The sequence below is a fragment of the Girardinichthys multiradiatus genome, chromosome 12 (genome assembly GCF_021462225.1).
Source record: "Girardinichthys multiradiatus isolate DD_20200921_A chromosome 12, DD_fGirMul_XY1, whole genome shotgun sequence".
Lineage (NCBI taxonomy): Eukaryota > Metazoa > Chordata > Actinopteri > Cyprinodontiformes > Goodeidae > Girardinichthys > Girardinichthys multiradiatus.
Window position 1 is genome coordinate 6,529,624 of NC_061805.1, and position 21,266 is coordinate 6,550,889.

Genomic DNA, 21,266 nt, shown 5'->3' on the forward strand with positions numbered 1-21,266 from the left:
TCTGCCAAAGGATTCCCAACCAAGTATTGAGTGCATAACTGTACATGATTATTTGCAGGTTGACGTTTTTTGAATTAAAAATACTTCTTTTTTTTTTTTGGTCGGATGAAATATGCTAATTTTGTGAGATAGGAATTTTGGGTTTTCATGAGCTGTATGCCAAAATCATCCGTATTAAGATAATAAAAGACCTGAAATATTTCAGTTAGTGTGCAATGAATCTAAAATATATGAATGTTAAATTTTCATCATTACATTATGGAAAATAATGAACTTTATCACAATATGCTAATATTTTGAGAAGGACCTGTAGCTAAATTCAGGGAAATGCTGCAGGAAAACCTTGGGACTGGGATGGAGGTTCACATTTTAGCACGATGACCCTGAGCATACAGATAGAGCTGCACCCTCATGTTAGAATGAAACAAAATCCAGACCTAATTTCAATGGAGAACCTGTGGAAATACTTGAATCACAATCTCCATCTAATGAAACAAATTTTGGGCAATTTTGCAGCGAAGGTGAAAAATGGTGGAAAGCAGATGGAGACTGACTCCAAAAGACTAGCAGCTGTAACTGCAGCAAAAGCTGTTTCCTCAAATTATTTCTTCAATCGGTGCTGAATACAATTGCGAGCAACATTTTACAGATGTTTAAAAACATGTTAAAGGCACTGTACTTAAAATTGAGGTAAGGAGCTCTTATAGTTGAGTTTTTTTCAGCACAGGTCTTCCACAAAAACAGTTTCAAAATCTTTACTGGGCATGCGTTATTTGTGAGTAACCAGGGACCTCATGAAAAAAAAAAAAAACCACACCAATATTTCCCTTATTTCAGAATTAACAGAACTTTGAGTAGTGACGTGATCAGAGCGTAAAACTGACAAACAGAAAAGGAGTCATTAATAGGACATTTATTTTTAAAAAAAAGGGAGAAACAAGAAGGCATGAGAGGAAAATTCAGATGTCATTTTTACATTTTAACTCAAAGAAACTGTTAAACAGCAACAGTAATACACAACGATTTACACAACCTGTACAAATATTGCCCCCTTGGTAATTTGCAACTTTAATTCAAAATAATTTAAATAGATTTCCAGGTAAAAGTGCAAATCCCTTTGCGTGAATGTCTGAGTAAGACCATGGTAACAAAGAATGCCTTGATGAGCTCACTAGATGTAAGGTGTTCACTTGTAAGGCATCACAAGCACATTACAACATCTACAACTCTAAAGTATGGAGCACAGTAACGTAAAAATGCTTTTACGGTTTCATCATGCTTGATTATGTCTTCCTTTGCACTGTTAAGCACACATCCTCACTCATGCACATCTGCATTGTACTGGCAATAGTCTTAAATTCTGTGATTTGACAGAGCCCTTTCCCCATTAAGCATGTGCTGGTCTGAATAAAACCACTAAAAAAACATGTTCGTTTACCATTTAGGGGTCTTGGGTTGGAGTTTGGGAAGTCAGCAATACAGCAAAGTAATGTTGCATTGTTACTTTTCCAGTAGTGTTATGGTTTGGAGTTCACAAACAGTCCACCACAAGCCAGCCAATAGAGGGTAAACCCGTCCAGTGGTGGAGCAGTAGTCCAGCTGTCTCAGGTTCACATGGTGAGACACTGTGGGGGCCGAAAGGCAGGCGAAGATGAGGGAGTCTGAGGTTTCACAGTCACAAGGCGACAGAGTGACAAACTGTTAATGCTTATACTTCAAAGTGTTAACAAGCATCCTCCTGACAACAGTGGGAGGGATGGAGGGGAGTGATACTGAAACTACAGACCCAGGCACGCTACTCGGCCCTACATGCTTCTGTTAAAACATGCAGCTGATGCAAAAACGTAACATCATCACCAAGAATAGTAAAGTATTATACAGCATATCCTTATGAAGCACTGGTCACCATGGTTTCTACAGGGTAGGAGTCTGGAGATGGGTTTGGTGATGAACGGTCTTCATATAATTGCAATACAAAGAAGAAAAGCATCAAGTCCTCATCTAAGGGTGTGCACTGTTCTGTAACTATGACTTCTGCTCTGCTCCAGCAGCAGACTGGGCTGTACTCTCTGGTTTAAGGATCTGGTAGGTGATGAGGTACTCTGGGTAGGCCTGAGCAAAAACATGGTAACATATTAGTGGTATTGCAGCAGCACAAATTCAACGTCTTTGACAATTTGCCCTGATGTCTCAGTTTACCTGCTCTCCTCTGTAGATGACGTACTCAGCATATGCTAAGCCGTTAACGCTAGGTCGTCCAATCACTGAGTGATGTCCTGGAGGGGCGTGGGCCATCTTCATGGCACTGAACTGCAGGAAGGACTTCCCCAAAGTCACTCGGCAAAACAGCATTTGTCTGAAAATTCAGATGAGATGATGCAGGTCAGGCAAATCGATCCACGCAGAACTCCAAGAGAACCAATTGTGAGAAAAACATCAATGCAAACAACCTGTGGCACAGGTAGCAGGATCTGTCTTTGTGCGTTGGGCATCCTGTGCCACCGCCAATTCCATAGACATACTGATTGCTCTTGGAGGAGTTCTCTGCAAAGTAGATTCCTGCTCCAAACATCCCTCCTATGTAAGCATGACGCTCATCAAAGCCTTTGTGGATGATGGCGTTGATGAATGGAGAACCTGAAGGAAATATGACATCAATGGCAGACCAGTTAATACTGTGCCTTGCAACATTTATTCTAATTCCTTAGACTTTTCACATTTTGTCCCATTAAAACCACAAGATTTAGCGTATTCTATTGACATTTTACATGACGAACACAAAGTAGTGCATAAACTTAAATTGGAAGCAAAAAGATACATGGTTTTACATTCACAAATAAAAATCTGAAAACAGTGGTATGCTTTTGAATTTTGTCCCCTTTACTCCGACACCCGTAATAGTCCAGTGAAACCCTCGGTGTTCAAAAGAAACCTAACTAGTAAACAGAGTTGACCTGTGTGTTGTTTAACCTCAGTGTATTTTCAGCTGTTCTGTGAAGGCCTCAGAGGTCTGTTAAAGAACATTAATGAACAAAAACAGTATCATGACGACCAAGGAACACAGTGGGTCATGGAGAGAGTTGTGGAGACGTTTAAAACAGAGTTAGGATAGAAAACTATATCTCCAATTGAGTATCTCATGGACCCCGGTTCAACCCAGCATCAGGAAATGGAAAGCGTTTGACCGGGGCCCTATGATGTGGAAAATGCACACAGAATTGCAAAGTTTATCAAACAAAATAAAAACCCACAACAAAACGCGGAAGCTGAGAATTCACTGATAACAGCAAGCAGGGAAAGATTTACAGTAGTATTTTGGCCACTGCATTGCTCTGCACCCGTCATTACCTGATGGGCTCGGCTCCGATCTCTTCACCACAAAGACCGGATAAAACAATACCTCAGCAAGAGAGCAACTTTTCTGGAAGTTTTGGCAGACACTCTTTTGACTGGATGAGTGAAGTGCCAGTTGGCTGAAGATTTTGTTGCCATCAGGATGCTATCAAGCTCTACTTGAGACCTACTTAAGATCCAACAGTGCAAAATGCAAATTCTTACAATTTTTTAACTGGTCTGAAGAATTTGATCAGGACTGTATGAAAACTAAAAACCTACCATTTAAACTGACAGGCTAGGAAAGAAGCGCATTAATCGGTAACTATGGAGCTTTAGCAGAGCTAAAGAGATCCACAGCTCAGGTGGGAAATTCTGTTGGCACGACAACTATTAATGGTGCACTTTACAAATTTTGGCTTTGAGCAAAGAGACTCTGAGTGTGCAGTTTACCACCAACCATGTAGGGGACACAGGAAACATGTGGAAGCAGGTACAAAATTTAAGTTCTGGTCCACATGCAAACACTGAACCTGAACACAGGGGTGGCTGTGTCATGCTGTGACGAGGCTCCTCTTCAGCAAGGAAAGATGTCTAGACCTAATTTTAATTGGAGAATCTGTGGTAACACTTAAAAAAATCTTGTTTAGAGATGCTCTCCATCCAATCTGAGAGCTTAAGCCATTTTACAAAGAACGCCCACAAACGTCCGTTTCTAGATTTGGGTTGAGGCAGACAAACATGAACACACACCACACTTTAGATTGTGGTTCTTACTGACAAAAATGGAAAATGTGGGGTATGGATATGTTTTAATGGCACGGTAGTGAAGGCAACGACACTCTGGCCTATGGTTTCACACTGTGAGGTTACCGTGAAACAACATGCGCTCATTGTGATGGTTGTGGTTCTCGTCTGCAATCTCCTTCTGCCGGTGGGTGTAACGTTCCCTCAGCTTCTTATTTACCACCTTCTGTATCTGTGCAACACAAAATGATGCTGTAGTCAGGATGCTGTCTGAACACCTGTTTTCATTTAGATCTGCTCATCTACAAAGATAAAAAAAATACCTTGATTATGTTGTATCTGCTGAAGACACCACCAGCATTGCCTCCGTCCCTGTGCTCCCTGATGGTGCTCTGCATCTGAGGAACAAACAGGATTTGATCCATTTGCCCACAACCAGATTAATGTCATCTTTTTAGAACGATATTTATACTATAAGCAAATTTATAATAAATACCTCTTCTTCTACAGACTGGCACTCTTTGTCATCAGGAGAGAGGTCTATCAGGATGGTGCCCTGGTTGGCACAGTGGAATGTCAGATAGGGGTTGGCACCTGCAAAGTAAAAGGACCCAATGAGCATTTTTCTAAAACATCTGTTGCAGGCAGTTCAATCTCCCAGGACCCTTCACCTTGTTGTCCCCCCAGCAGCCTCTCAACACCCTTGATAAGCTTGTGTCGATGGCCATAAGCATTAATGCCAATCTCCTTCAGTTCCTCGTGGCCCATGTCGACCAACACATCCAGTGTGATCTGGAAGAGATGAACACCACAATAAGGTAAATAAATAACCTTAGTTACATGGGATGTTTCTGTTTAAAATGAGCCATTACCGACCTGCTCCCTCTCAAAGATGTCCCTCAGGTGCTCCAACCCAAGGCTCTTTAGGAACTGACTTATGTTCATGTCCAACACAGCCACTATGTTGCCAAGGAACGAAAGGAAAAGAAAACACCTTAGACCAGACATTAAAACTAGATTTTTCATCTTTTCCACTGGTTTATTTGTGCTGACGGCAGTGCTGTGAAAAACTAAGTGCTGCCCTACAGATTTTTTTGTCTCTTTTTTGTCACAATTTAATGTTTTAAGCTAATTTTCATGTCAGACAAATATAACCTAAATATATACAAAAACTTATCACAAGTTATTTATTGAAGTAATCAAAATCCATCATTTAATGAATGTATTGGCTGACAGTCGTATGCTTCTCTCACACAGAGAACTGTTGGTTTGAACTATTTTAAAAATGAGATTTTACCCACAGTTGGGACAGAAAAGTTACAGATTATTTCAGGACATTAAATATTTAACTAGCTCCACAGCTGACTCTGGCTGGTCTGCCTTCTGCACCTTTTAGCTTATAACGGGCCCGGAGGCAGCCCAGACCTCTGAGATGCATGCTTTCGACAGTGCACAAGCTTGTGAAGCTGCTCTACACCACATCAGCTCCCCATACGGAGAGGTTTTTCTGATCTCTTCATGCCCTATAACGTTTTTGGGCTGACAATCATCCATAAAATACTGTTGTTTGACTAAGACTCACTGACACCTACTGCAAGTGTTTGATTGCAGTCTGTGCTGCAAAGGCTAGCAGAACCAGTAATAAGGATTAGGAGACAGTATAAAAACTGGTTTGGTGATTGGAAATATTTAAGTATGACAAAAAAACAAAAACATAGAAAATTTGTAAATACCCTGTTTTCACAGCACTGTACATTTAGAAACTGACTGGTGTTTCATCTGACCAGTGCAATAAACCTACATTCTCCTTCCTTGCGGTCAGTCCCTGACGCTCCATCTGCAACCCCAGATGATCCAGCGGCGGCAGCAGCAGCTATCTCAGTCAGGGGCCCATCTAGGTTGTCTATGCTGCTGGCTGCTGACAGACAGGATGGTGTGGAAGCAGGGGAGATGACCGAAGCGCTGACCACTGTAGCCTGGGGTTTGAAGCAGCTGGGCAAAGCATCGGGTGGCATGGCGTCCATCAAGAGAGCTCTGATATCATCAGCCTACAGCCACAGAACATTCAAATGGTACTCAATTTCACATTCATATTCCTTTCCGTTATTTCAACAGACTAATAAGCTACCAGATAATCTCTCTATCTCATAAAGGCCCATACCGTGGCCAGGTCCAGAGCAGTCTGGCCCTCTTGGTTTTTCATGGTGGGGTCAGCTCCATGAGCCAACAGAAGAGCACAGAGCTGTGTGCGGCCTTTCTGGGCCGCCTCATGGAGAGGGGTGAAAGCCCATTTGTCTGTAGCGTTTACACATGTGTTGTATTTGATCAGCAGGGCTGCAATGTCCACATGCTGCTTCGAAAAGAAAAAGAAAAGGAAAAACTTAAAGAAAATGATGAAAAAAAAAAATCTTATTTTCATTCATTTGTGAAACAAAATCCAGACTGTAGCGATGCTGATTTAGCATTAGAGAAACAAACTTGTATTTTTAACAATAAAATGAAAATAGCAACAGATTGTTTTAAATGATGTGGCACAGGCATATATTTTGAAATTAAAAGGTTAATTTTGTGCGCAAACATGATAACTTCACAGAAAAACATAAATCCAAACGAATTATACATAAATACAGTACAGACCAAAAGTTTGGACACACCTTCTCATTCAAAGAGTTGTCTTTAATTTCATGACTATGACTATTGTAGCTTCACACTGAAGGCATCAAAACTATGAATGAACACATGTGGAATTATATACTGAACAAAAAAGTGTGAAACAACTGAAAATATGTTTTATATTCTAGGTTCTTCAAAGTAGCCACCTTTTGCTTTGATTACTGCTCCGCACACTCTTGGCATTCTGTTGATGAGCTTCAAGAGGTAGTCACCTGAAATGGTTTTCCAACAGTCTTGAAGGAGTTCCCATAGATGCTTAGTAGTTGTTGGCCCTTTTGCCGTCACTCTGCGGTCCAGCTCACCCCAAACCATCTGGATTGAGTTCAGGTCCGGTGACTGTGGAGGCCAGGTCATCTGGTGCAGCACCCCATCACTCTCCTTCTTGGTCAAATAGCCCTTACACAGCCTGGAGGTGTGTTTGGGGTCATTGTCCTGTTGAAAAATAAATGATGGTCCAACTAAACGCAAACCGGATGGAATAGCATGCCGCTGCAAGATGCTGTGGTAGCCATGCTGGTTCAGTATGCCAATTTTGAATAAATCCCCAACAGTGTCACCAGCAAAGCACCTCCACACCATCACACCTCCTCCTCCATGCTTCACGGTGGGAACCAGGCATGTAGAGTCCATCCGTTCACCTCTTCTGCGCTGCACAAAGACACGGTGGTTGGAACCAAAGATCTCAAACTTGGACTCATCAGACCAAAGCACAAATTTCCACTGATCTAATGTCCATTCCTTGTGTTCTTTAGCCCAAACAAGTCCCTTCTGCTTGTTGCCTGTCCTCAGCAGTGGTTTCCTAGCAGCTATTTTACCATGAAGGCCTGATTCACACAGTCTCCTCTTAACAGTTGTTCTAGAGATGTGTCTGCTGCTAGAACTCTGTGTGGCATTGACCTGTTCTCTAATCTGAGCTGCTGTTAACCTGTGATTTCTGAGGCTGGTGACTCGGATCAACTTATCGTCCGCAGCAGAGGTGACTCTTGGTCTTCCTTTCCTGGGGCGGTCCTCATGTGAGCCAGTTTCTTTGTAGCGCTTGATGGTTTTTGCGACTGCACTTGGGGACACTTTCAAAGTTTTCCCAATTGTTTGGACTGACTGACCTTCATTTCTTAAAGTAATGATGGCCCCTTGTTTTTTCTTTACTTAGCTGCTTTTTTCTTGTCATAATACAAATTCTAACAGTCTATTCATTAGGACTATCAGTTAGGACTATCTGTATACACCTCCTGCACAGCACAACTGATGGTCCCAATCCCATTTATAAGGCTTGAAATCTCACTTATTGAACTTGACAGGAAGTGAAGTGAAAACCATTTCAGGTGACTACCTCTTGAAGCTCATCAACGGAATGCCACATGTGTGCGGAGCAGTAATCAAAGCAAAAGGTGACTACTTTGAAGAACCTAGAATATAAGACATATTTTCAGTTGTTTCACACTTTTTTGTTCAGTATATAATTCCACATGTGTTAATTCATAGTTTTGATGCCTTCAGTGTGAAGCTACAATATTCATAGTCATGAAAATAAAGAAAACTCTTTGAATGAGAAGGTGTGTCCAAACATTTGGTCTGTACTGTAGATTTCTGATCATTATCTCAAAAACTGTGTTCAAAAATATGTAAATTATGAAACAAGAATGGTGCAAAATTCATGAAGTCAGAAACATGAAGAAATGTTCATTATGCTCATTGTAACGTTTCCAGTTGTATTATATTTGTGAAATTGATATTAATCAACAAATCCAATTCTCTGAAAGCAAAAACAAGCCGCCTAATATGTTGCCACAAACAACTCATTTCTTCAACCCCAAATAATGTTTATAGTTAAACACAATGTGCTTCCAAATTGTGTCCAAACGTTGTTCTGAATCAGACAGAATTAATATGAATGTGAAAGAGATGTGATAATTTTCATTATTCCTATGATAAAACAAAAACATGTAAAACTCGATCGGACCTGGATTTTTAAGTCCAATTGAAAGCAAATATCCTACCAGAGTGACGTGTAAAATTATGTTGATCTGTATCTGTATCTTTATGTTGATTCATGTGTTTATCATCATTTGAATTACTTTTTGTTACAATGAGTCTCTGCAAAATGCAAACTCATAAAAATACTTTTCCTTTTTTGGCAAATGACCAAATTACATAAAAAAAAAAGAATCAACTGGAGAGGAAGTCATAATTTAACCTCAAGATTGAAACCAAAGTCAGATGTACAGTGCACAAACACCCCTTGAGACTGACCCCGTATGAAGCAGCATTATGAAGAGGGATTAAGCCTCCTTTGTCCTGGGCGTTGACATCAGCCCCATGCTCCAGGAGATACTCTGCCACCTCAAGGTTGTTATAACCAGCTGAGAAGAAAGACATTTAATCAGAAAACACTGGTCGAGTCTAAACAATAGAGGATCAAGATATCCATCCATCTTGTACCTGCTAGGTGGAGTGGTGTAGAGTTGCGCCCCTGTGCGTCTCTACAGTTGATATTCTCCGGAGAGCAAAGTTTCTGCACCCTGGCGAGGCAGCCCTTCTTGGCAGCATCCAGCAGGGCAGCGTCCCCCCGCAGCAGGTCCTGGATGTCTGTGTCCCCGTCTTTCACCATGTCCAGGGGAGTGTTGCCGTCACGGTTCTTCTTGGTGGGGTCTGCACCGTGCTGAAAAACAGAACATGGACCGCCTTTTTAAAGCTTTCAGTTTGCAGAATGTTTTTTTCCCCCTGCCATGTTCATCGTTTGAGTCCAAGCCAACACACTGGACAGAGTAAAACTTGTACACATAACAATTGTGGACCCTCACTTTGAGAAGAAGTTTGCAGATCTCATATTTTCCTTTGGCTGCAGCCTCATGAAGTGGAGTGAACTTCCAAAGATCTGCCACATTAACCGAGGCTCCATGTCTGACCAGCAACTCAGCCACTTCATAGTGACCATAGGAGCAGGCGTTATGGAGGGGAACCAGACCACTAAAGGACGGGGACAAATAAAAGAACCTTCACATCGAGAATCGGAGTATAAAACTTGTTAGTAAACAAACACGTTTAAAAACACTAACCCTTTGTCTTTGGCATGGACATCAGCTCCATGGTGAAGTAAGTACTCCACAACGGCCACTCGATTGTAACCTGCTGCAAAGTGAAGAGGGGTGGAGTGGCGACCCTCCAAATCCCGGCAGTTTACATTCTGAGGGGAGCAAAGTTGCTGCCAAACAACAAAAACGCCAAATTAGGAAAATAAGCAGCATGTCTGAGTGTGATCTACTAAAATACCTATTTAAAAAATGTCTTTGGAGGTGTGCAAAAAATTAAAGAGCTATAATTATTTTATAAAGAACATGTATAAATGTTTCCTATCTTCTAACCTGCAAAATCTGACAGCATTTATAGACAGCTTTGGGATATTTTTGAGAAATCGTTTTATTTTATTTTAGAACTGGTTGTTATTACAACAGTGTGTCTTGGTGAGCTCAAGTCACAGGGAACTTACCTGCACTGTTTCCAGGTCTCCTGCTTTGGCAGCTTCCAGAAACCTGTAGTCCACGTCAGAATTCCGAGTGGGAACATTTTCTGGGAAAGAACATTTAAATAACGAGCACTGAAGAGGAAAGCCAGCCATAACCTTCTGAAATTCTAAAATCAAGATTAAAATCCTGAGACCTAAAAATCCACATAATAAGAACTTGTAAAGTTCAAAGACCCGAGAAATCCACTGGGATGACAGGGACAGTGATTACCGTTAAGAATTTGCTGCACAGCCTCATTTCCCATCTGAGCTGCAGTGAAGCCTTGCAAAGACACAATGGAGGGGTCGGCTCCGCAGCTAAGCAGCAGCTTGCAGGTCTGGATGTGACCGGCCAACGCCGCCCTGTGAAGAGCAGTCTGTCCCAGAGTGTCCACTGCATTCACCTGAAGTTACAGAGCAGCAAAGCAAACTAGTAACTTCTCGTTTTGTTTTTTACAGAACGGGATGGAAATGTGACAAACCTTGGCTCCATGTTTCTGCAGAATCTCCAGGATGTCATTGTGAGCTCTCTCAGCAGCAACATGCAGTGGAGTCATAAAGCTAAAGCACAATAACGAGAGGAGGGTGGCAATGCTTATTTTATCATTTAGAAACTACACCTGCTGATGTTTTCAAGATATTACATCTTTAATGTTCAAGGTACTCAACAGAATACGATAAGAATGCTGCCTTACTCTTTGTTCTTCTCGTTGATGTTGGCACCTTTACGAAGCAACAACTCTGTCACCTGTTTTCTCTTCGGATGAGGGGACGCCACCGCACAGTGCTGGAAAACACGTCTTTAATATTAGTTCACTAAAACCTTGAAAGGGCTAAATGTGACTAATGTCCTTTACAATCTGAAATGTACTGAATGGTAAACAAGTCACTAAGCTTTATTTCATTTGTTCTGACAAAACGATGCTGGTGAAACCACTAAGAAACATAACTGGACATAATTTAAAGTGTGACAAGATGCTCAAACTGCAATTATTCTCACCAGAGCCGTCTCGTTGGTTTGAGGATGTTTGAAGCCGATGATCTCCAAAGCCAGAGTCTTCTTCACTTTGGCCATGTCGGCTTCACGGGCTGCCTGCAGTAGCGAGTGACCTTTGAACTCATCTGTGTCGAAAAAGAGAGGTAGAAGGAAAACGATGCTGGTTTTAAAACTTGCAACCTGCAAGGGTCCCACACAGTACAATGATGTAAAAGTTACATACTGATATTTCTAGTGTTTGCAGTATTTTTAGCCACATTTTAAATACAAAAGTTCAGTTTGAACTATGGCAAATATCTTTACAGTGGTCAGTCTTAAAATATGGAAACTGAGATGGATAGATGTCTAGACAGATGATTCAATGAAAGAATAGAAATACGAACAAATAGATAGATTGGAGGGACGATGGCAGCCTAATAAATGGATGATGAATGGAAGGATGGAAGACAAAGGCCTAAATGTATGGATGGGCAGACAAAAGGATGGAGAGATGAAATATGTAGACAGGAAAGATGCCAGATGCCATTCAACACTTATTATAAAAGGTCAACTTCAACTGAGACGCAACTCACAGGTCAGCCTTTCTTTGAGCTCCGGGGTCGGGGCCATATCCACGGCGCTCTTGCTGTGACAGTTTAGCAGGGTGGGATCAGCTCCGTGGCTCAGCAGCAGGGAACACACCTCCACTCTGTTTTTAGAGGCTGCCTCATGCACAGGGTTGAACTGCCACAAGTCCATAGCGTTCACACAGGCTCCGTGCTGCAAGGAGAGCCGCCCATTACAGCTGTTCACAACTCAGGAGCATCACAATGTTTAAAACTCTGATTAAAACGAGGATTCCATACAAAAATCTCATTATTCCTTAACACAGCACTGGGCCACATGTAGTCAAAGGAATACATACAGGCATCACAACTACTCAGCACGTTGCCATTAATCTTGTTCTAACCTGATGAAGTTCCACTTTACTTTATAAAATGCGAGCTAACCCGATACAGACCTGAATATTATAGTCGGACTTACTTTAAGGAGAAGTTCTGTGACTTCATAGTGACCGTAAGAGCAGGCATTGTGAAGAGGAACGAGGCCGCTGCAGGACGAGACATCCAGGTCATACATAACGACAGGAAACTGGAGATTCTGCTTTTGTGTTCTCCTCAGTACGTTACTCACCCTTTGTCCTTAGCGTGAACATCAGCACCGTGCTGAAGGAGGAGCTGAACGATGCGGACCCGGTTGTAACCTGCAGCCAGGTGGAGGGGCGTGGACTGCAAGAGAGGACTGCTTGTTAGCCCATGCACACACAGACATCAACACACACACTGACCAGGCAGGCTTAGTGTTTACTGCTGCCGATGGCAACAGGGGCGGGTGGCTGATTAGAGCCAGAAGCAAATTGCTGCCGCAGGCTGTGCTGGGTGAGTTGCAGATGAATGGCAGATTTGATGATGCAAGTTCAGCAGAGTTTGAGGGCAAACCCAGCACAAGAAAGTCTGCTGCTGATGACATTATAACATCCCAGTCAGTAACAAACGGTCTCGTCTCTATTTCTCATCTCAAATGTCTTTGAATGAAATTATAAAAACAACATTAACTTTCGATCCTAGCGATTAGGTGTGTTTTATGCAGCGAGTACGCAAAAAGAATAGTTATGAAAACATGGTAGGATGTGCATTACGGTTGGGATGCAGCGCGTGCCTAATTTATGTTCAGCTCCAGTTTACTAAAATTTTTTAAACCCAAAGAACTGTATTTATTATGAAATGCAGAAGATGGTGCATAGCAAAAGTATTCCCACCCCATGTGATGTGTTCCCCATTCTGTCACATTGCAACTCCACAATGTGAAAATAATGTTTTCAAATTTCTTTGCTACCAAAAATCTCATAAGTATTCAGCCCACATCTGTGTCAATCCTTTGTGGAAACATTATTTTGCGATTCTTCCCATTCTTCCTTGCAAAAGTGCTCAGAGTACCAATTTTCAAATCTTGAATGAAGTCTCCAATGAATTTAGGTCTGGGCATTTTAACGTATGAATGTGATTTAATTTACACTTCTAATTATAGCTCTGGCTATATGTTCAGGGTCGTTGTTCTGCTGGAAGGTAAAAAAAATGTAGAATCTGTGGCAGCCTATAACAGGCATAGGGTCCAGAATTACCCTTCATTTATGCTTGGTCCAGCTTACATCAACTCTGCCTCTGCAGGATAAACACCCCCCCCATGCATGCTGCTGCCTCCACCATGTTTCATGCTGAGGATTCAGGGTAAGGTGCAGTGTTATTCTTCAACCACGCAGCATGTTGTAAAGAAGCCAAAAAGCTGAACTTTGGGCTCATCTGATCAGAGCACCTTCTTATACATGTCTGAACAAAATACAATGAATTTTAAAAACGAATTTTGAAATGTGATATAATTTGGAAAGGGTTGAGGGGTATGAATACTTTTGCAAGGCTCTGTAATTTGGCGGGGGGAGGGGGGGGGGGGGGGGGGCTTTCATGCTGAACAGAATTTCGATCTGATAGCTGGAGTTCACTTCATGTAATGTAATCCTATTAACTCCTAACTGTAACAGGATGCAGTAAAGCTGGAGCAGGCAAGCTGAGCTTGAAAAAGAAAGCCTGCGAGATGAAAAGACCTCAACCCATATGGATTTACTAAGGTCAAGCAACAAAACAATCCACATTAGTTTAAGCAAAGCTGTGATTCTCAACATTATAGGCACAAGCTCTCTTTTCCAAAATCTAGCTCGTATCAAGCTTACGGTCACGAAAAGACATCATTTCAGTTTTGATGCAGTGATGTTAACGTCTAACCCAGCAGGGCCAAATCTAACGTCTCTAGCCATGGTGGTGGAGTCAAACTGATGAGGTGTTTGCAGATCATTCAAAGTGGGATGAAACAATCAATTAAAAGCTTTTACAATAAAGGGCAGCATAGCTTCTGAATGATGGGTGAAATGCAGACTATTTTTTATTGCATACCAACTGATTCAACAGGGAATGTGAAGAAGGCACGAATTTCACAATGACAAATCCATGATTCGCTTGACAAAATGCAGAGGCGGGCCCAGAGGCATGCATGAGAAGTTGTCAACAAAAAAATAAATAAATTAGAAGCCCAACCAGATACAGACTGACTGAGTGATTCAGGGTCGACGAAGTGTGGGTGAATGTGCAGAGGATAGAGGACAGACGCCAAAAAGCAGGCAGTGGACATTTTAAGCTCCTCTCCAGTTTCAAAGACATGAAATGTCACCTTGACAACATCCCAACACAATCATATGTTGCTCGTTCGCTCACTCATTCACTCGCACACGCACCAGAGGAGCATCAGGGTGGATACACGAGTGACCCGCATACCCAGGTCAATGATGTGTGCAATTAACAAGTGACAGCCAGCTTATTGGTCAAATAAAAAATGATGGATTAAAAAGAAATAAAACAAAAAATAAAGATCACAACAGTGCATCAATCAAGTGGCCATTATCAAAGTCAACTTACCAGCATTTTTTGTGAGGTTGACTGATCGACAAATGTTGCCAGAGTCACACGGAAAACAAAGCGAAACACAAATTACAAAATGACAGCATCCAGTCACAGAAATGTCCCTCTTATTTTAAGTCAATGAAATACAAACTGTATTCATAAAAAAAATAATACTGATCTACTAAATATGAATGGAGACGACATGTAGGACATCACCAGAAAGAGTTGGAAGGTGAGTGAGACTCCTGGTAAAACCCCTGACTACATCTACACCAGCCGAGATGATGCAAATTTAAGTATGCTGCAGAGCAGAGAACCAAGGTTCTAGATATGACTGACGCCCATGATCTTACTGGACCGACCACATTTATTGGCACCCCAGTAAAGATGTCTAAAAACTACAAACAAATAATTAAATGAATAACTTTTATTCTGGCATAATTTGAATAATCCAACCTCTAATTTTATTACATGTAGGTAAAAGAATCCCATTTTACCAAATAATAATTGTTATGGTGCCACAAATATGGTTCCTCAACAGTCCCTCACAAAAGAAGCAGAACTAAACTGTTTCTTTACCAAAGGTCCTGGGAACCTTATTTGAGTCCATTGCTATGATCAATCAGGGGAACTGGAACTGGGTAGGCGTCTCCAGTTCCAGGCCACAAGAGCCGTCATCCTGCAGCTTTTTAAAGGTATCCCTGTTCCAACAAACCTGAGTCAAATCTTTGCCAGGGGAAAAATAAATGTGGTCGGCACAACATGTCGCCAGCAAGTTTGGATTTTAATGAAGGAAAGAAATGGCTGATTTATACTTTGCAGGTTATTCACAAAAAGGCCAGAGCATGTACTGAGAAATTATGTTAGTATCTTTAAAAATTAATGTAAGGTGGGTAAAAGCAAAAGAAAAGATGGCAACAAAAAAGAAATACAGCCATGTTAAAAAGAAAGTGCACCCTCTCTCAATTCTTAGCCTTTAATGTACAAGTGATCCAGTCTTTACCAGGCTCTAATTGTTTTTATGTGTAACCACACGAGTACAAACCAGACCACCCAATCCACCGTGTCATTATTATGCACTGCAGCAATGCCTGATGACATCATCATGATTATTAATGAAAAAGAAGAAGTTATTTCCAATAACAAGGATACATTCAGGGAAGAAAAATTTACTTTGTGGCATAAAGACACCAAAACCTTTCTTTTTCTAACCAAACGGTTGGCCCACTAAATGAATTCAACGAGAAGAGACTTGTAGAAAGAGGCGATACCGCCACCAGAAAGACATTAGATTCTAACATGATGGAAAACTGCACCAACAATACATTTGTAAACAAGCAGAATCATTTAGTAGCTCTTCTGGTCTAATGACTTTGACTTAAAAAGTACAGAACAGAAATCAAACCTACGAATATATATACATATACACACCCTGAAAGAATAACATCAGTAAACATCAAGATGATTTAAGGGATGCGTACAGATGGACCGCTAGAATGCTCTGATAAGCATTCATAATGACAAAGATATTCTAACAGAATATGTATTATATGAAACGGTGGTTCAATGGCAATGAGGCGATTAATATCCTTCTGCTCAAAAATTCATAGTCCTAAATCCTCTTTACACACATACATACAAACTAATCCAGCAGTAATCAGACTGCAGTCCTGAGCGGTCCAACTAGTAATCCTGTTGCTTTTTCTTTTGAAAGGAACCTCTCAACAAAACAGCCCTTTGAGTGAAAAGGACCGTGTAAATGGAGATGTTAAGAAGGTGCAGCACAACTGGGTCATTTACCTTGCGACCATCACTGGCATGACAGTTGACATTTAATGGAGTCAGCAGTGCCATCAGCTTTTCTTCATTCCCACTTCTGCAAACACACCAATGATAAGCCCGGCAATAAATATCTGACATCAACATTATAATTCCTTCGAGGTCTGAGGGGACCATGCAGTTCTTTATTTTGCAATTTAACAGCAACATGCAACTAGAAGAGTGCTTGCCTGGTAGTTTTAGTTCTACATGAAACTAATTTCTATTGCATCTACTGCTAGGAACACACTCACCTTGCTGCTTCCAGGAGTTCATCCTTCTTGTATTCACCTAGAAGAAAAACCTGATGAGTAAAGTGAGGCGTTTCTAACAACATGTGTGTCCATTTCTTCACCCTGGAAATACATCCATGGGGGTGAACCAGTCAGGACCCGGTGGACATGCAGAGGTTTATTCATGCTACCTTTTGGTTCCGCTGCTCCAACTTTTTCTATATCAAGTTATGAAAATCTTTCCTTTAAGTCACTGCTAAGGAGCTGCAATTCTTCTGCTGGATCAGAACATTCATGGTGTTCTGCTATTTTTAAGCTACATTTTGTTTCTCAATGGAAGACTAATGCATGTACCTCATGGACTCAGCTGCAAACAATAAATAAGTTTTGGCATGCACAGAAACCAAGGGATCCAGTCTGAGGTATATAGACCTCTTGTGGTATTTGTAAACACGCTCAAACATGCTCATATTTTTTTTAAAGACAATTCTCAAAAACTCTTGAAAAAAAGAACCTCATTGCGGACTAAAGGAAAATCTGATGCATTCATAAACAATTGCCACATGCCATGTCTTCAAGCAATACTTTTTATGTTAGATTATACCTCAATCAATGGTAAATAACGTATTAAAAAAGGTTCTTGGTCAATTTGTCCCTTACCTAACTTATATTTCCATTTTAGCCCTTCCTATCTGCTATGTACCTGTAATCACACCATTACATATCTATGTACCTGAACAACCGTGAATCAGTTTATCCTTCTGTTAGTGTGTGTTAAGGAAGTGTGTTAAGTGACTACAAGGTACTGACCTGTAAGAACGGCCTTAGCCGAAGGGTCAGCAAGATCAAGGGCTGATTTTCCATCGGTGTTGCGGATGTTTGGATCAGCACCATGTTGGAGCAAAACTGTTTTAAAAGGTGAGATCAATAAAACGTCAATAGTTTACCTGGTCACTACCTCATATTTATTTAACGAGTTATTCAGCCAGTCAAGTACAGTGTTTTAGGGACACAAAGCAAATTTATTGGTTTCAAAAATCTAATAAATTAAATTCAGGTTAGGTCAGCACCCTTCTACTTTAAAACCTGAAAGGTAACTATTTCGATTATTTTCTCAGAACCTGAACTAAAAAAAATTAAAAAGCTCAAACATTCTCAAAGATGTTTGTGCATATTGCAAAAAAAAAAAAAACAACAACACAAGGACTCAAATATAAATGGCAGGGCTCCATACCGATGCACACGTCTATCTTCCCCTTGATGGCCGCCTCATGCAGTGGGGTGTAGTTCCAGTTATCTCTGGCATTGGGCTCTGCACCTTGACACAAGAGGAGGCTGACGACCTCTGCGTGTCCGAAGGAGCAGGCATTGTGTAGAGGGATGAGACCACCGTCATCCCGGGCGTGGACATTGGCCCCTGTCTGTAGGAGATGCTCCACCACATCTTTTCTACCAAAACCTAAACACAAAAAGTCAACATCAACTTAGATTTTTAGGGATACTGCGACTGGTCATCATAATCAGTAAAGACGACTATAATAATTCTAACTACTACAATCTTACTCGACAAAGTAAAAACTACATTTTATAATTTTTGACCTTTTCAACAAAAAATAAGTGGGGGATGGGATGCTCTGCGAAGTTTCTTAGTTTTACTGTAGCAACGCAAGCGAGATAAGATGTAGCTCCAGGGGCTAATGAGCAGCCAACACGCCAAAAAACCCTCTGATAAAGTTTGTTTAAGCTGCTGAATGCACTCTGAAGGGAAGCTATGTTGCCTAAACCAGTTTTAGACGTGTACTCTTAGAAAGTTGTTTCAGTTAATGCAGACTTTATACCGCCTACATCAATTTTATTTCAGATCATTTTAATCATATTTGATTTTGTAGATGTTAATATAAAAATAAAAAGGAAATTTAAACCAGACACTTCTAAACATTACAGTTAATACATGAATGTGTTACTTTCCATTATTACACTTTACATAAACTTTTCCTTTAGAGTTGCACTAATAACTGAAATAAGCCACATTTCTATTCCTCCAACTTTATTCTCATCATATTAAACATTTACTACATATCCAGGATTTTTTTATGTTTATATACATAAATAACAAAGACGTTAGACACAGCCCTAAACATTTTCCAACTAGTAAAGATTTCTACAAAACAATTTTTTACAAAAACACCAGCAGACGTCATTTGACATCCAACCGGAATTATTTAAGGAGGAGCAGAATATTAATCCTGTATGGTTGTGTAACATGGTGAATACACATGACTGTCTGACCTTAAGTTTATACTTATCAGGTATTAATTTTATTTAAAAGAGAAAAATCTGAAAAAATATTAAGACTCCCCCAGAACAGAAATTTGTAAAATGCTAACTGATACTTGATAAGGTATTGGAAGTCATGATGTAAATCAACTGTTTATAAACATCAACAACCTATAGTGCCAAAGAAAGTACCTTTATAATGTAATAATTAAACCGACAATAAATATAACTCATGGACATCTGCACACAAAAACGTTTTGAGTGTTCTTTAAATTCTGCGCTATGTATATGAAACCTTTAGAGCAAGTAAGGAATTAATGAGTTTGAGGATTCTGACCTGTTTTATGTGGACAAAGGTGCCAAAGACTTTAGAATTTACCAGGCTTTGTAAGAAAAATATCACAAATCACAAACTGGGTTTGAAAGATTCTGCAATTAGTGTAGAATAATATAATCCAGGTTTAAGGAGTATTGTAGTTTTAGAGGTAGAGCAGTTCTAATGTGGTGCAGATGCCAAAAAAGCACTAAAAATCACGCTTTATTACATTGTCACAAATCAATATAGAAAAGCACTCAGATAGTGCAGACCTCTATTAATGCAATAGGGCCACTGATGCATATCAGTTTTTTCCAGAATGATGATCTATACTCGGATGACTTCTGGCCACTGCATGTCAGCAGCTGACAGGGTGAGGAACCATGCGGGAAATTGTCCCACGATGGTCTGGCAACAATTCTGGATCCAGATGGTTCTCAGCATCACCACCAAATTCAAATAATCCGTTCCTTATCATAATATGCACCTTTTTTGACAATATCATCCAAATCCGTTCAGAACCTTTTTCAGATATTTTGCAAACAAACAAACCAGGCGGAGGTAATACAGGTTTCATAAATCACAAACTGGGTTTGAATGATCATATTAGTGTAGAACAATACAGCCCAGGTTAGAAGAGTCCAGTTTTTAAACTATAGCAGATTAAAGATGTTCCAAGTAGCAATAAATGACGTGGAATTGGCCTTCAGCAGTTTCCCACATCGGAAGCCAACTTCAGCTCAACTTGAGGATGGCAGGCAAACACTTCAATACATGCATAAACAATTTGCTAACCCCTGCTACATTTTAGTTTGCATTTCGGCCTGGTAAAATAATCTGGTGTGCTGACTACTGAATGTCTGATAAACACAACAAGGACAGCGTCAGATCAGCTAGTAAGCGCTTGGAGGGGTAAAACATACTGGCCTTAAAACGTGACAAATGGTTATAAATGGGACCTAAGGACAAGCAGCGGAAAACTGGAACCATCTTGCAAAGTATATAACGATGCTAGCTGCCTGCAGTAACCCATCTTGGCGAATAGCCTGACGCTCCTGTTCCATTAGCTTAGCTCATCCTTACCCGCAGCGAAATGAAGCGGTGTTGATTTTCGACCAGCCATGTCCTTTGCGTTTACATTCACCGAATCCACCAGTCTCTTAACGCGGGACACATCTCCGTTTCGACAGGCCTCGAACAGCTCCCTGAACGCCCCCACGACTCCACTGCTGCCGTCGGCGGGACTCGTCGCTCCGGAGCCGGGGCTTGATACGCTGCTGCTGCCTCCGCCTGATGTTGTCGAGGTAGAGCTTGCACTGCTCGCCAGGACTGGGACTGGTAGGTCCGGGGAGGCCGGAGCCATATCCATCTCTCCGCTACATTCCCTTTCGCTCTCCGAGGAACCGACGGACGGGGACAGCAGAGCCATAGGCTGCGAGGCCGGGCAAGCCCCCGAGAGAGACCTGTTTCTCGGTGGAGATTGTAACGTCGTTTGTTGTTGCTGCTGCGAAGAGCGTCGAGACGCCGCCATTACAGCAGCTCCGAGGCGACAATATAAATTGCTCCTCCTTTCCGGTGAAAGTGCCTCAGCTTCCTGTCAGCTGTTTACTCAGTCGGGGCCCAGAAGGAAGACATGTTCAACTAAATGCTTCTCCGTTCAGTTTGTCTCCTTTTCAGTCAGTTACTGCAAAGATCAACGAAGCTGGAAGCATTCAAATATATTTATGCACAAAATATCGCAACAGCTGCTGGATTATGTACCGCATAACGAAAATAAGATGGATAGTTCAATAAGATTAATTTTCATGTTCCCTTCAATCTGTTGTATTTTCACTATTTTGAGAACTTAAAATTGTGAAATAAAAATGCAATACATGTCCAA

At 41.0% G+C, this 21,266-nt stretch overlaps 1 protein-coding gene and 1 long non-coding RNA gene across 7 annotated transcripts; one reads left to right on the plus strand and one right to left on the minus strand.

Annotated features, from left to right (window-relative positions):
* Positions 1 to 898: 898 nt before the first annotated feature.
* LOC124877932 (poly [ADP-ribose] polymerase tankyrase-1) lies at positions 899 to 20,971 on the minus strand. 4 transcript variants are annotated; one of them, XM_047381570.1, is made up of 28 exons: positions 20,468 to 20,970; positions 18,026 to 18,250; positions 17,602 to 17,697; positions 16,813 to 16,849; positions 16,541 to 16,616; positions 14,756 to 14,776; positions 12,426 to 12,520; positions 12,276 to 12,342; positions 11,825 to 12,011; positions 11,256 to 11,377; positions 10,951 to 11,042; positions 10,738 to 10,816; positions 10,488 to 10,659; positions 10,241 to 10,320; positions 9,810 to 9,955; positions 9,555 to 9,720; positions 9,193 to 9,412; positions 9,004 to 9,113; positions 6,242 to 6,433; positions 5,882 to 6,128; positions 4,957 to 5,039; positions 4,752 to 4,872; positions 4,577 to 4,674; positions 4,404 to 4,478; positions 4,207 to 4,312; positions 2,451 to 2,637; positions 2,200 to 2,356; positions 899 to 2,112 (listed from the first exon to the last, which is right to left on the minus strand). In XM_047381570.1, the coding sequence occupies exons 1-28, from the start codon at positions 20,913 to 20,915 to the stop codon at positions 2,026 to 2,028; spliced, it is 3,792 nt and encodes a 1,263-aa protein (XP_047237526.1). In that variant the 5' UTR covers positions 20,916 to 20,970; the 3' UTR covers positions 899 to 2,025. The 4 variants fall into 4 exon arrangements, with proteins under 4 accessions (XP_047237526.1, XP_047237527.1, XP_047237528.1 ...); XM_047381571.1 differs by having other exon boundaries at positions 6,242 to 6,430; positions 20,468 to 20,969; XM_047381572.1 differs by lacking the exon at positions 14,756 to 14,776 and having other exon boundaries at positions 20,468 to 20,971.
* Positions 3,353 to 16,538, plus strand: LOC124877933. Of its 3 annotated transcripts, none has more exons than XR_007040630.1 (6): positions 3,353 to 3,957; positions 4,725 to 4,898; positions 5,903 to 6,152; positions 10,715 to 10,915; positions 11,259 to 11,395; positions 16,455 to 16,538. It is a non-coding gene; the product is annotated as an uncharacterized LOC124877933 (long non-coding RNA). The 3 variants fall into 3 exon arrangements; XR_007040628.1 differs by lacking the exon at positions 16,455 to 16,538 and adding an exon at positions 13,460 to 14,737; XR_007040629.1 differs by lacking the exon at positions 16,455 to 16,538 and adding an exon at positions 13,460 to 14,737 and having other exon boundaries at positions 3,353 to 3,826.
* Positions 20,972 to 21,266: the final 295 nt, after the last annotated feature.

Coding starts and splice junctions, on each gene's coding strand:
- LOC124877932 (XM_047381570.1), bottom strand. CDS start 20,915: ATGGCGGCGTCTCGACGCTCTTCGCAGCAGCAACAACAAACGACGTTA. Junction 4,873..4,956: donor ACATCTTTGAGAGGGAGCAG/GTCGGTAATGGC, acceptor CATCTCTTCCAG/ATCACACTGGATGTGTTGGT. Junction 4,313..4,403: donor GCAGATACAACATAATCAAG/GTATTTTTTTTA, acceptor TGTGTTGCACAG/ATACAGAAGGTGGTAAATAA.